We start from the raw sequence: 14485 nt of genomic DNA on the forward strand, positions 1-14485 counted from the left end.
CGGGGGCGGGGCTAGGAGGCGGAGCCGGGGCAGGGCGCGCGCGCGTGAGAACGCCCGGGGAGCGCGCGCGCCGCGGCCGACGCCGCCGGGCTGAGAGAAGAGCCTGCGGGGTTTGCCGTTGGTGGCTCCGACTGAAGGGCTGGAGGCGGCTTATTGCCGCTGTTCTTGCTGTCGCTCCCGACACCTCCGTCCGCTTCTGGTCATGAGAGGTTAGGCCTGGGGGAAGCGGGCAGAGGAGGAGGCGGCGAGGGGCCGCGGCGCAGGGGGCTCTGGGGAGAATAGGCACTCGAGGCTCGGACGTGGGTGGAGAACTGTGCCCTCGGAGATTCCGGAAGAGTTGTGTTGACTTTTCTTCCCTTTTTTCTCCTCTTTCTTGTCTGTGCATGAAGGAAAGTGGGAGGGTTCTATGTTATTTATAAAAAAGACACTGAAAGCCTGCTGTCCAACGTCGCTCGTCAGAGTTTTGACGAAGTAACACCCGTGGCGTCGGGGCCTCGGTGAAAGCCTTTAGTGAAAAGCACTGAAACCCAAACCGCCAGACACGGTGACTGCACCACTGTTCAGTCCTGGGAGTGAAATAGAATGACACAGAACATTCCCTGACGTTAACTCTAGCCTCCTCCTAGACAAACGGGAAAAGCACGGCAGTGTGGGATAGGCTCTGCGTTTTGTCAGCTGGGATTCCGACTCTGTTCTTCTGCTTCTAGGAGGTCCATACTGGATCATTTATTAGAGAGATCTTTCTCTGCTAGAGTCCTCTTTCCTCACACCCCTCCCTCCGTAATACACACACCACCGACGGTGGCATTTTATTGGGCCGACTGTGTAACTGTGCTCATTCAGACTAAAGAGTTAACCTAGTAATTACATGGTGACTCTCCAAAGTATCTATGCTTTAAATGTATTTAGGTAACATTCTTTTGCGCGGGGAGGTAATATTCTTGGTAGCACCATTAATTACTGGAAACTTTATGAGCTTTGGGAAAGCTGCTTGAGCAGAAAATCTAATATGTAGGTCACCTAAGTGCAGTGTTTATTATTGGTTACCTATGATGATAATAAGGCATTGAGATTTAATGTTGTTTTTCTTCCTGACATTTCCAAGCATTAAAAAATACTGGCTCACTCTTCCTTATGAAACTTCTTTGATGTAGAATCTACATCAGAGATGAAACTGCACCAGTTGGGAAAAGTAAATGTACCAGAGTATACAGTGAGGACCGGTGCTCATTAACATCTGCTGGGTACCCATACGTCATGATTGTTTTGCGGATGCCTTCTGCCATTAGAGAACTGGAAGCATTTGCAGCTCAACTTTTTTTTTGGTAGCAAATGTTCCCTAAAAGATCATTTGTGTAGGGCAGCAGAGCCTTGGCATTAAGGGAGAAGGGAGGAGTCCAGTGATAACCTGAAAATTCGTCTGTTGTGATTATTTGCTACTCCTTTAGTGAATAAAGGATACCCAGTGAGGAATATACTGCTGGTATTTAACTGCCTGTTTACTTAGAATATTTTCTATTTGATTTTTTAGGAGACAGAGCCCTGAAGCAAAGACATCTGGGTCAGAGAAAAAGTATTTAAGGGCCATGCAAGCCAATCGTAGCCAACTGCACAGTCCTCCAGGAACTGGAAGCAGTGAGGATGCCTCAACCCCTCAGTGTGTCCACACAAGATTGACAGGAGAAGGTTCTTGTCTTCATTCTGGAGATGTTCATATCCAGATAAACTCCATACCTAAAGAATGTGCAGAAAATGCAAGCTCCAGAATAAGGTCAGGTGTCCATAGCTGTGCGCATGGATGTGTACACAGTCGCTTACGGGGTCACTCCTACAGTGAAGCAAGGCTGCCTGATGATACTGCCGCCGATTCTGGAGATCATGGTAGTAGCTCCTTCTCAGAATTCCGCTATCTCTTCAAGTGGCTGCAAAAAAGTCTTCCATATATTTTGATTCTGAGTGTCAAACTTGTTATGCAGCATATAACAGGTAGGACATAATAAAACATTGACTTGTTTTCATTCCTAAATTCAGTTAATTTTCTTTCATTATTGGTAATCTATTTAATGTATTCAGTTACTTTTCTGTTAGCTTTTATTATTGTATATGTTTATTTTTAATTTGTATCATTGTTAGCTTATATAATCCTCTTTGATTTTTTTTTTCTTTCAATTAACTGGAACTTATTTTCTAACAGGAATTTCTCTTGGAATTGGGCTGCTAACAACTTTTATGTATGCAAACAAAAGCATTGTAAATCAGGTTTTTCTAAGAGTAAGTATAACAAGCAACTAAAAAATTATTAACTGTTTCTCTCCATAGATTTTAGAGAAATAATTTTGAGAGAAATAGGAAATAACTTGAAAGAAACGGGAATAGGATATATTGTAACATCCATGATATATTAAATTTGTTATCTAAATCCTGGAATAAATTATCTCTCCTAATGCTGAATTCCTTCACCTTACCTTCTTTGTAAGAAAAAAAAAGTGGTTACTGTTAAAGAAAAAGTAGTAAAAAGGATTAAAAGAGTTAGAACACGCTATCTGATCTGATTTGGCAAGTCCCTTCATGTTGTATCAGTTATTTTGACCATACTAAGTAATACCATCATCATGAAAAACTTTTAGTGGCTGGGCATGGTGGTTCACACCTGTAATCCTAGCACTTTGGGAGGGCGAGGCGGGCAGATCACGAGGTCAGGAGATTGAGACGATCCTGGCTAACACGGTGAAACCCTGTCTCTACTAAAAATACAAAAAATTAGCCAGGTGTGGTGGCATGTGCCTGTATTCCCAGCTACTTGGGAGGCTGAGGCAGGAGAATCACTTGAACCAGGGAGGTGGAGGTTGCAGTGAGCTGAGATCGCACCACTGCACTCCAGCCTGGGCTACAGAGTGAGACTCCGTCGCAAAAAAAAAAAAAAAAAAAGACCTGGGAAAAAAAAGAAAAGAAAAAAAGACCTGGGTCAGGTGCAGGGGCTCACGCCTGTAATCCCAACACTTTGGGAGACCCAGGCGGGCGGATCACCTGAGGTCAGAAGTTTGAGACCAGCCAGGCCAATGTGGTGAAACCCCATGTCTACTAAAACAAAAATTAGCTGGGCGTGGTGGCGCTTGCCTGTAGTCCTAGCTACTTGGGAGGCTGAGGCAGGAGAATTGCTTGAACCCGGGAGGCAGAGGTTGCAGTGAGTCAAGATTGTGCCACTGCACTCCAGCCTGGCGACAGAGTGAGACTCCATCCCAAAAAAAAAAAAGAAAATTAAACCCAAGGAATTTTTCCATAACATAAGTTACACGAGTCCTAGTCATATAAATCATTGGGGAAAAGAGGGTGAGTTTCTAAAATTTCACCTTAAGGCAACTTTAAATGGCTATGTCTGTGTAAAGTATCATGCATTCTGACCTGGAAATTTATAGTTAAACCTATCAAACTAGAAAAATCTTAATGATTTAAAATTAGTAAAATTTCATTAAACTTGACTTTAAAAGTGAGATTACAGGCAAGGCACAGTGGCTCATGCCTGTAATCTCAGCACTTTGGGAGGCTGAGATGGGCAGATTGCTTGAGCCCAGGAATTGAAGACCAGCCTGGGCAACATGGCAAAACCCCATCTCTACAAAAAAGACAAAAAATTAGCTGGGCGTGGTGCCACGTGCCTGTAATCTCTGCTATCTGGGAGGCTGAGGTGGGAGGATTGCCTGAGCCCAGGTGGTTGGGGCTGCAGTGAGTTGTGATCATGCCACTGCACTCCAGTCTTGGTGAAAGAGTGAGACCCTGTCTCAAAAAAAAAAAATTTAAAAAGGGAGATTACAACTACTTGGGAGGCTGAGTTGGGAAGAATGCTTGAGCCTAGGAGTTCTGGGCAATGTGTCGAGACCCCTTATAAAAAAAAAGTGAGATTAAAACGTTAATTTATTAAATTCTTATAATCTGAGAATTTAAAAAATACAAACCTTGACAAGTGAGTCAAGATTAAAATGAATTTCGAAATTGTCTTTTGTGGGTGGGTCCATTTTTTTTTTCTGAGACGGAGTTTTGCTCTGTCACCCAGGCTGGAGTGCAGTGGCGTGATCTTGGCTCACTGCAACCTCTGCCTCCTGGGTTCAAGCGATTCTCGTGCCTCAGCCTCCTGAGTAGCTGGGATTACAGGCCCGTGCCACGGCTCCTGGCTAACTTTTGTACTTTTTTTAGTAGAGACAGGTTTCACCATGTTGGGCAGGCTGGTCACAAACTTCTGACCTCAAGCGATCCGCCGACCTCGGCCTCCCAAAGTGCTGGGATTACAAGTGTGAGCCACTGCCCCCATCCTGGGTGGGTCCTTTATGTCAGCTTGTAGAAGACCTGGCTTCTTTTTTTTTTTTTTTTTTTAATTTAATGTAATTTTCTTTTTTTTTTTTTTTTGAGAGAAGACTTGGCTTCTTTGAAACATAGGTAATGTTTTTCGTACAGTGAAGAAACTTGTATTTTAAACATTTGTTTAATATAAGAGTTCTGTTTGGTCACTAAAGTTGTATAAAACAGAGTAACTGTGATGATTATGTACAGTTTAACAGATATTCTATATTAAGATTTAGAAAAATATTCTAAGTTAATAGTCATTAAAGTAAAACAGTTTAATGATATTTAAAATTCTGGCAAAATCAAAGTAACTTTATAAAATTGTTTATCTTTCAGGAAAGGTCCTCAAAGATTCAGTGTGCTTGGTTACTGGTATTCTTAGCAGGATCTTCTGTTCTTTTATATTACACCTTTCATTCTCAATCACTTTATTACAGGTAATTAGAGGTCCAAATACACAATTACATTTTTAATTGTAATCATATATTTCATAGCACTTTGTATCTTACTTCACATAGTACTTATTGTATTCAATTCAGTTCAGTTTTTAACTTTCTCCTTTCATAAGCGAAAGCTTTTTTTTTTTTTTTTTTTGAGATGGAGTTTCACTCTGTCACCCAGCCTGGAGTGCAGTGTCTCGATCTTGGCTCACTGCAACCTCTGCCTCTCAGGTTCAAGCAATTCTCCCGTCTAAGCCTCCTGAGTAGCTGGGATTACAGGCGCACGCCACCACGCCTGGCAAATTCTTGTATTTTTAATAGAGATGGAGTTTCACCATGTTGGTCAGACTGGTCTTGAACTCCTGACCTCGTGATCCGCCTGCCTCGACCTCCTAAAGTGCTGGGATTACAGGTGTGAGCCACTGCACCCAGCCTCATAAGTGAGAGCTTTAAGTGACTTACTCAGATTTTGTATCCCCAGTGCCTTGGCACATAGCAGATGCTCAATAAATATTTAATTTTTTGATACCTGAGTTTTTGTTTATATATTTCATATTTTTAAAGTACCATTAGGTTGTTATTGTTGGTCTTTGTTTCTGAAAGTAAGAACACTTACTAAATGACAGTAGCTGATAAGTTTCCATGTCAAATGGGAGTATTCTGAATTTTCAGCTTTTATTAGAATATTAGAAGACCTGGTTTCACTGGAGTTGGAGAGATGGGCAAATCTGGGATATAGTTTGGAGGTGGAGCCAGTATCCCTCAGATGGACTGGATTGGGTAGGTGGGTGGAGAGAAGCAAGAATGACCTCTGGGTTTTTAGTCTAAGCAACTGGCTGGATGGTGGTGTCATTTCATTGGGTTGAGGAAGGAACTGATTTTGAGGAGAAAAATCAATAATTTTGTTTTGAACATGTTAAGTTTGAGAGGCTAAGTAGAATTGGTAAGAAAGTGGTTCCAAATATATGTCATGAACTCAGGGTAGAGGTTAGGGTGATAAATTTTGGTATTAGGAGCATATGGTTGATATTTAAAAACCACAGGACTGGACAAAACTAACCCAGGAAAGAGAGAGTATAGAGAGAGAGCCCAGTACTGGACATGACCACAATTAGAAAAGAAACAGCAAAGGAGACTAAGAAGAAACCAGCGGTGAAATATGAGAAATAGAAGAGTGTTGTGTTAAAAGTCTAGAAAGAAAATTATTCAGGGAGGGAAGATGGAAAAAGAGAGTGACCTTGAAATTTAGCCATACAGAGGGAGTTGATCTTGACAAGCAATTCATTGAAAGGAAGAGATGGAATCCTGACTGGAACTGGTTAAGAAAAACATGGCAGATGTCTGGTATTGAGTTTTTTTCATTTACAGGCTAGAAAGGTGTCAACCATGACAAACTGTGAAGACTTTTTCCTTATTCTATGAAGGGAAGATCTAAAATCCAAACATTTTAAAAGTCTCTTTAAAATAAGCAAAAATGATCCTCCATTCCATTATTGTGAACTCTGACATCCTGCCAAACTCATATTTTTTACATATCAAAATAAAATATTTGTAGCAAATTAAAACCCTTTATTAATACTTTATCTTTGTATGTTGCTCTGATACATTTTGATGTTTTTCTTTTGGTAGCTTAATTTTTTTAAATCCTACTTTGGACTATTTGAGCTTCTGGGAAGTACTTTGGATTGTTGGAATTACAGACTTCATTCTGAAATTCTTTTTCATGGGCTTAAAATGCCTTATTTTATTGGTGCCTTCTTTCATCATGCCTTTTAAATCTAAGGTAAGAAACTCACTTATGCTTTATTGATGTTATCGAATCACATTAATGCTATTTAGTCTTTGTTTAAATGAATCCTCCTTTTGCAATTTTACAGTTTGCTAACTAGCTTTAATCATCTGTATTATTTCAGCTTAGCAACCATTTGTTCAGGCACTTGAACCTGATTATTAACCTATTTGGATAAAATCAGAATTATATTTGCTTCAGAATAATTTTTGTTGTTGTTGTTTGTTTTTTGAGACGGAGTCTCGCTGTCGCCCAGGCTGGAGTGCAGTGGCGCGATCTCGGCTCACTGCAGGCTCCGCCCCCCGGGGTTCACGCCATTCTCCTGCCTCAGCCTCCCGAGTAGCTGGGACTACAGGCACCCGCCACCTCGTCCGGCTAATTTTTTTTTGTATTTTTAGTAGAGATGGGGTTTCACCGTGTTAGCCAGAATGGTCTCGATCTCCTGACCTCGTGATCCGCCTGCCTCGGCCTCCCAAAGTGCTGGGATTACAGGCGTGAGCCACCGCGCCCAGCACTTCAGAATTAAAATCGGTCCCCACATCATATATGGGAAACTATTTAGATTTGTACTTCTGTTCTCCAGGGCATTATCAATTGACAGTTGACTATATACAACTATTCAGTGGTTTCCCATATGCAATAAAACCTTTTAAATTCTTATAATCAGCAAAAACATACTCACATAGGTTTTACTTGCAGTATACATAAAACCATTTTCTTTTCTTTTTTTTTTTTTTTTTTTTTTTTTTAGAGTGTCTCTCTCTTGCTCTGTTGCCCAGGCTAGAGTGCAGTGGTGTGATCTTGGCTCACTGCAACCTCCGCCTCCCGGGTTCACGCAGTTCTCCTGCCTCAGCCTCCCGAGTAGCTGAGATTACAGGTGCCCACCACCACACCCAGCTAATTTTTGTATTTTTAGTAGAGACGGGGTTTCACCATGTTGGCCAGGCTGGTCTCGAACTCCTGACCTCAGGTGATCTGCCCGTCTTGACTTCCCAAAGTGCTGGGAGCCACCGCGTCCAGCCTAGAAATTCTTTCAAAGCAGACCACTCAGTGACTGTAATTTGTGAGAACCAGCTTGAGGTTCATGAAGTCATAATCATTATGAAGATTAATTTTATAGTTATTTATATTATTGTATCATATTCTCAGTGTTCTCAGTCTAATATTGTTTGTGCTATGTAGTTAAGTAGTTTGGGTAGCTAGCTCTATTTGTTTTCTTCTTATTTTTTAGGGTTACTGGTATATGCTTTTAGAAGAATTGTGTCAATACTACCGAACTTTTGTTCCCATACCAGTTTGGTTTCGCTACCTTATAAGCTATGGGGAGTTTGGTAACATAACTAGATGGAGTCTTGGGATACTGCTGGCTTTACCCTACCTCGTACTAAAAGTAGGTAACATTACAAATCTTGTCATTGCATGATTCACATTAATGATTACTGACACATACTACTATTTTCCTCTTTAACAGTTTTATAGTTTATCTTCGTATCACTAGTTTGAAGTAATAGCAGGTTCTATATTTGTTTAGAAATGGAGAAACGGAAATAGACTATCTTAATCCAGTGGTCCTCAGTTTTCATTGGAGGGAAGGGGAGTAGACCTTCACATAGCGTGGATTATCTAAGTAGGGAAAACAAGTGGAATAGAACATAACCCATCCTCAATAGTAACATTGTCATACACATAATTCTTAAACTAGTAGAGTATCTTGTCCTGTTCTCTCCATGCCTGCGCCCCTCAACCTAATAATCACTTTATGAAACTTTAAAATCTAAATGTTAAAAACAGGTGAATCAGATAAAATTGCTTTGACTTTGACATAGTTGTTTGTATTTGTCTTGATCAAATTGTTACTCTAGGTGTTTAAATGTACTTCAGCTTGCTGAGATGGCTCAAATCTATAAATTGAATAAAATACTCAGCACAAAATGATTAGTTGTGACATATCATGAGCATTAAGTTAATAATGAGGATTTGATGTTATGGGATTTCAGCTTTGGTTTTTGGGTTTAGCAGATAGGACTGTTTGAATTAATAAATGATCTCTTATTTCTCTTTTCAGCTTTTGGAATGTTTTGGGCATCTGAGAACTTTCAGACAGGTTTTGCGAATATTTTTTACACAACCGGTAAGTACTTTTTATCAGTTAAGAAAAACACCTTCACCTTTCTTCATTGCAAAAATTTTTTTAGTTCAGCAGTTTTACAAGAATGGATTTCATAAATAGATGATCCTTTTCTTTTACTTTGATTATTTTCTAGTACTTTGGCACTTGGGGCTATAATAATTGAAGAGTTTTATCTCTATGATCAGATTCTTGAATGACACATTGACAACCACCTGCTAATTGTTGCAGTGCTTGTATATTTGAACTTGTCTCTTGCCCCTTCAATCCACTGGACATTTTTAAGGGCTTGTAAACCCTTAACAATCTTACGAACTTTTGTTCCTCTTTTTTAATCCACAAATGGGGGCTTTGTGTGTTCCTATTAACTCCTTATTCACCTGTGAAAATCCTTCCACTGTAATTTATTGTGTATGTTTAGAAAGCTCATTGCCAAAAATCATGTCTCTTGCAGTTTTCTTACTGGAACAAATTTCCCCATTGCTCAATTATATGTGCACAAATAAGTTCATGGCATGAAATTTAACAATTAATTGAGTCTCTGGTGTCATTTATAACATTATTATGTGATTCTATTGATGTTGCAAATTGCAGTGAAAGGATGTCATAGAGAACCCTAATTTACTACTTAGTAGCCTGAAAGGTTCCTAGTACCTATGTGTGGTCACCAGACTTCAGGGTTTGATTCTCAACTTTGCAGTCATTTCATCAGGGCCCAAGGAGACTGACTTAAAAGAATGCCAACCGAATAATATACCGTAAAAATAAAAAAAGAATTATGTCTACAAAGTAAACAAGACTAACTGGCCAGAGCATCTTTTCCCTAAGATAGAGTTAGCAATGTAGAAACAAACTTTGCTACATCCTATGCAAGCTTCTTTCTCTAGACAAGACAATAAAATTCAGAGAGTTCAGCTTTGTCCAAGTCAGTTCAACTGATGATTATGTGAGCATCAACCATTTTACTATAACTGGTCTGGTAAGATTTGTGCCAAAATACTCTCAAGAAAATACCCTGATATTCTTTCTCTGAGACAAACTACAGAGAGGATATCAGTCATCAATACTTGGATTTGTTCAAGTCTCCTTTACCAGGGAAATGGCAGTTACTATCTGGAGAGGGAGTCTCCAAGATGCCAGATGAGTAATGTTTTAAAAGCTTGTCAGCATAATTATCTGCAAATGTACTTTGCTAAATGACACCTCACTGAAGGGAAATTGACACCAAGATCATCTAACAGTATCCTGACTTGTTTCTGAAATCTTTATCACCAGTCTCAAAAAACCTTAATTTTTAATATCTTTATCCTTTGAGTTTTACTTTGATTTTGATGTTGTTAGCCTGAGATGTTTTAGTACAAGAAGTTTAGATAACTTCAGCTATGTTAAGTCATGTTTTACCCTCATGACTGTGACTGAACTTGGGTGTTCTTACATCTCTTTAGTTACCTCTTCCCCATCATTTCTACAGAAAGCAGGTTTCATTTGTAACATTTTGATTTCTCCAAATTTCACTGAGGGTTATTGACATCACATCTAGTTAATGACTAAGTTCTGAATCTGGTGAGGAAGTTAAAATCTTAGAGACAAGAAACTTGTTATTAGGACATTAGAAGAGAAGAAAATTCAAATAATTGCATTTTTGTTCAGTTAGTTTTGACAGTCATTATTCTACCCAAGCGACATTTACAGTTGCAGTTTCTCTGTAAAACTTTTTCATGTTTAGCACTAAATGCTTTTTATAATTTGGAATAATAATTTTTAGACCTAGTGGCAGAAAACTCTTCAGTGGTCCCTAAGTCGTCTTCTTATTGCACTCACTTGGAGACCTTTCAAATAATAGATTACTGGGTCACATCCCAGTATGTCTGGTCCTAGTCAGTCAATATTGTGTGGAACAGAGAAATCTATTTTTAAAGCAAGCTTTCCACATGAGTTACATTCAACCAGCCAAGCTCTGGCTGGACTGACTTTATGAACCACTGCTGCAGGTAATAAGTTAGCTCAATTTGGCAGTCCTAGGTCAAATAATACATGGCTATAGATTTTATAATAGTTACATTTCAGATTGCTTAGTCTCTTAAGCCAGTTATATTGAATTTGAAGCACTATCATCCTTTGTAAAGCTAGTAGATCTAACAATCTTTCAAAATCCTATTATGTATTATTTAATGATTTCATCTTGGTGCACTCAAGAGGTGGTTCGGTATATGTGGTTCAGCTTTGAAATGTTTGTATCCTTTGGGAAGGTTTTCAAATGCCTGGTTTCAGGGAGATTTGAGAAGTACAGCATCACTTATGTAATTTGAGGAACAGGAAAGAAAGAAATTTGTAGATGAACAGAACTTACTATCTTCATAGAGTTATGGAGTGGCTGCCAGCAAGAGACAGTGTTCAGATGTGAATATTTGTTCAATATGTCAAGCTGAATTTCGGAAGCCAATTCTTCTCATCTGTCAGGTAATTATATTTTTAAATTTAAAAACCTAAATACAATAGCTCGCTGTGACTTGCAAAAGTCACATTTATGTTTGTTGTAAGACAAAAAAAAAAAATCTAGTGTTTAGTGGAAGGTAGCATTCAGGGTACATTCTAGTGGATTGGCTAAGTTTTGTCCCTCATGTTCTGATAATTTTTATGCAGAGGAGTGTATGAAGGGGAAAAAATAATTCAACTGGCAGAGTGAATACCAAAGTGATTAAAAAACAGGCTATTTTATAATTGGATACTAGCCATTTAGAATACTGACATTTGTTACTGGATTGTGGCCCTTTCCTATACTTTATGGCAGTTACTAGTAACTCAAAAGACTTTAAGCTGTTATCATACTTAATCTTAAAGGTGTCACCTAAGGATAGCTTTTATGGTTAAATGGATGGTACAGCCAGAACACTAGTGGCTCTACCAATCATACTGCTCTTTGTCTTCTTGAATGTTTCATACGTTCTCCATTTTCACAATTGTAAAATGAGGGGATTAGCGCTCTTCAAAATCCCTTTCAGGCCGGACACAGTGGCTCATGCCTGTAATCCCAGAACTTTGGGAGGCCGAGGTGGGTGGATCATCTGAGGTCAGGAGTTCGAGACCAGCCTGACCAACATGGTGAAACCCTGTCTCTACTAAAAATAAAAAAACTAGCTGGGCATGGTGGTGGCGGTCCCCTGTAATCCCAGCAACTCGGGAGGCTGAGGCAGGAGAATCGCTTGAACCCGGCGGGGGGGCGGAGGTTTCAGTGAGCCCAGATGGTGCCATTGCACTCCGGCCTGGGTGACAGAGCAAGACTTCAGTCTCCATCTCAAAAAAAAAAAAAAAAAAAAGAATCCCTTTCATTCCCTACAATGTGATGGATTTAAAATGATTATCAAGTATAAAATCTAATTGTTAATTCCATTACAGCATATATTTTGTGAAGAGTGCATTACCTTATGGTTTAACACAGAGAAAACATGTCCACTCTGCAGAACTGTGATTTCAGACCATATAAACAAATGGAAAGATGGAGCTACTTCATCACACCTTCAAATATATTAAGTTGTATAAACTATTAAGGCCACAAAATACTAATGTCATTTGGTCATAATGACTACAGATAAGGCATCAGAATGGATTTTCAGGGCTACAAGAAAAATGTTTCCAGATGGTTTTAGAATGTAAGACTTATGGTCCAATTCACCAAAAGATTAAATGAAAGAACCCTGTGTTTTAAAATATATATAATGTTCAACCTAATGTATATGCAACATTTATTCTATTCTAATTATTTGACAGGCAATTGCAGTGTTAAATTGTAAATGCGTTTTCTTAATGTTACCGAAACAGCAATTTGAAATTAGAACTAGTGGTTTTAGAGAACTCAGGTATTCTTTCCTGACATTGTTTCCAGAATAAAGAATATTTTTCATAATATTTTAAGATACATACTATCTAAAAGTAGAATTTTGTTCAGCATTGACTTTTATAATTCCCATCCTAAAAATTCTTAATATTTTCATAAAATTTGTATTTTTAAATGAAAATTCTAAATGTTGTATTTTATCAGTAACAGATTTTCTAAGTGAAGATTAACTTACTGAGGATGATCCATTTTAGTATTGTATTATTCTCTGTAGTAAGATTAGTAATCAGTTAAATGATTTAAATTCATTTTGTCTCTGGACGTCATAAATTCTTCCTGCCATCAGCTTTAATGTTCATGGTCATGCTTTTTGTATAGTACCATGGGAGTATCTTGAAGTAACTATTAAAATAATTCATGTGGATTATAAACAGCTGGCTTACTTGATGATTTGAATAGTATAGAAAACAAGACAAATGGCCAGGCATGGTGGCTCACACCTGTAATCCCAGCACTTTGGGAGGCAGAGGCAGGAGGACTGCTGGAGCCCAGGAGTTCAAGACCAGCCTGGGCAACATCCCATCTCTATTTAAAAAAAAAAAAGAAAAAAGTTTCAAGACAGATGCCCTAAAATCTTAGAAAAGAATTGCCCTTATAATTAGTCTTCTCCATAAAAGTTTTGGAATTTTATGCTTGAATCACCATCAATTGGAAGATTAAAGCTTGCACTGAGAGGTAGTCATGAGGGTTTGATAGTGTGGTTTTTTCGCCTCTAGGTATTTGTGCAGGGTGCTAGAAAAGGGAATGAAGCACGTTCTCCCCTTGTTACCTCTGAGGAGGAATCTGAAATCTAAAACATGTCTGAAGGGCTGCTAGTGCTTATATCTAAGTTTAGAGTACATCTATCAATCAGTTTGTAGTCGAGGAAAAGGTGGTAGAAAAAACTTAGGAAGTAGAGGTAGAAAACAGATTTGCTGTACTGATAAGTCAAAAGCTAAACCAGCACATGGATTAATAAGGATACTGACCAACTGGCTATAGAAGGCACTTTCATGACTGTATGGCCATCCAAATTGACAAACGAACATTAGGAAGTCTGTACCTTTTTTTTCTCTCCAGGTAAATACTACCAGGTTGTAAGTACAACTATATTCAATTACAGTATATTTCACTCTGTTATCTACTTTGAGACCCACTACAAATATTATTTAAATGGCTTTGTGGTGATGCTAATAGTTGTATTATTTAGGTATACAGCAGAGGATGGGTGAGAAAAGCAATTTGGGATTACAATTCGGCTGTGAAGGATAGCCAAGATGACTTCCTGTTCAAACACAAGAATAGCATTTTACTTCAGCCCTATTACAATACCTATTTAATATATTTGCTTACTCTGTAACTATTCAGACAGCACTGTTTCTTAATGTGATTAAATAACCAAGGAGGTGCATGGTGGGGTTTTTTTTTTTTTGGAATGCAGTTTATCTATAAATTGAAAAGGGAGAAAATCTAATGGAGCTATGCCATCCAATAACAATGCTGATGAACTGGAAGCATTTCTTCCATCCCTCTGATTCCTTCACCTCAAAAAAAGATAATGTAGATTCAGAAACTCATTTACTCTGAATTCAGATCATGACTTCTAAAAGATTGTTTTACCAGTATTGATACACTACTATGTTGTATAGCAAGGTAAAATCAGTTTGAGAGCTTCTGTAGAGAAATCCCCTTGGAAAGTGTGGTATAATTACCTCACAGAAAAGAAGTGGTTAATGCAAAATACCCAGCTTACACTAGATATATTGAGACATTAGTTAAAACACATTTGTTCACTATGTTATTTTGTGCATACATATCAAATTATCAAATGTAGCTGAACAAGTATAGCTGAACAAATTGTTGATTGTTAGCACAAGAAGGTCTTCCTAGAGTTTTTTATGAAGCTAGCTTTCAGG

General features: G+C 38.5%; 1 protein-coding gene across 1 annotated transcript; it reads left to right on the top strand.

Annotated features, from left to right (window-relative positions):
- Positions 1–67: 67 nt before the first annotated feature.
- RNFT1 (ring finger protein, transmembrane 1) lies at positions 68–14263 on the top strand. Its single transcript, XM_032162894.2, has 9 exons — positions 68–209; positions 1532–1986; positions 2195–2271; positions 4675–4775; positions 6408–6561; positions 7799–7957; positions 8633–8698; positions 11057–11155; positions 12092–14263. Exons 2-9 carry the CDS (start codon positions 1587–1589, stop codon positions 12224–12226), a joined length of 1191 nt encoding a protein of 396 aa, XP_032018785.1. The 5' UTR covers positions 68–209; positions 1532–1586; the 3' UTR covers positions 12227–14263.
- Positions 14264–14485: the final 222 nt, after the last annotated feature.

This window comes from Hylobates moloch, unplaced genomic scaffold, assembly GCF_009828535.3.
Source record: "Hylobates moloch isolate HMO894 unplaced genomic scaffold, HMol_V3 SCAFFOLD_10, whole genome shotgun sequence".
Classification (NCBI taxonomy): domain Eukaryota; kingdom Metazoa; phylum Chordata; class Mammalia; order Primates; family Hylobatidae; genus Hylobates; species Hylobates moloch.

Bases quoted from the DNA above. Each gene is read 5' to 3' on its own strand.
- RNFT1 (XM_032162894.2), top strand. From the start codon at position 1,587: ATGCAAGCCAATCGTAGCCAACTGCACAGTCCTCCAGGAACTGGAAGC. The intron at 6,562-7,798 runs GTAAGAAACTCA...CTTATTTTTTAG, and splicing joins TCATGCCTTTTAAATCTAAG to GGTTACTGGTATATGCTTTT. The intron at 8,699-11,056 runs GTAAGTACTTTT...CTATCTTCATAG, and splicing joins GAATATTTTTTACACAACCG to AGTTATGGAGTGGCTGCCAG.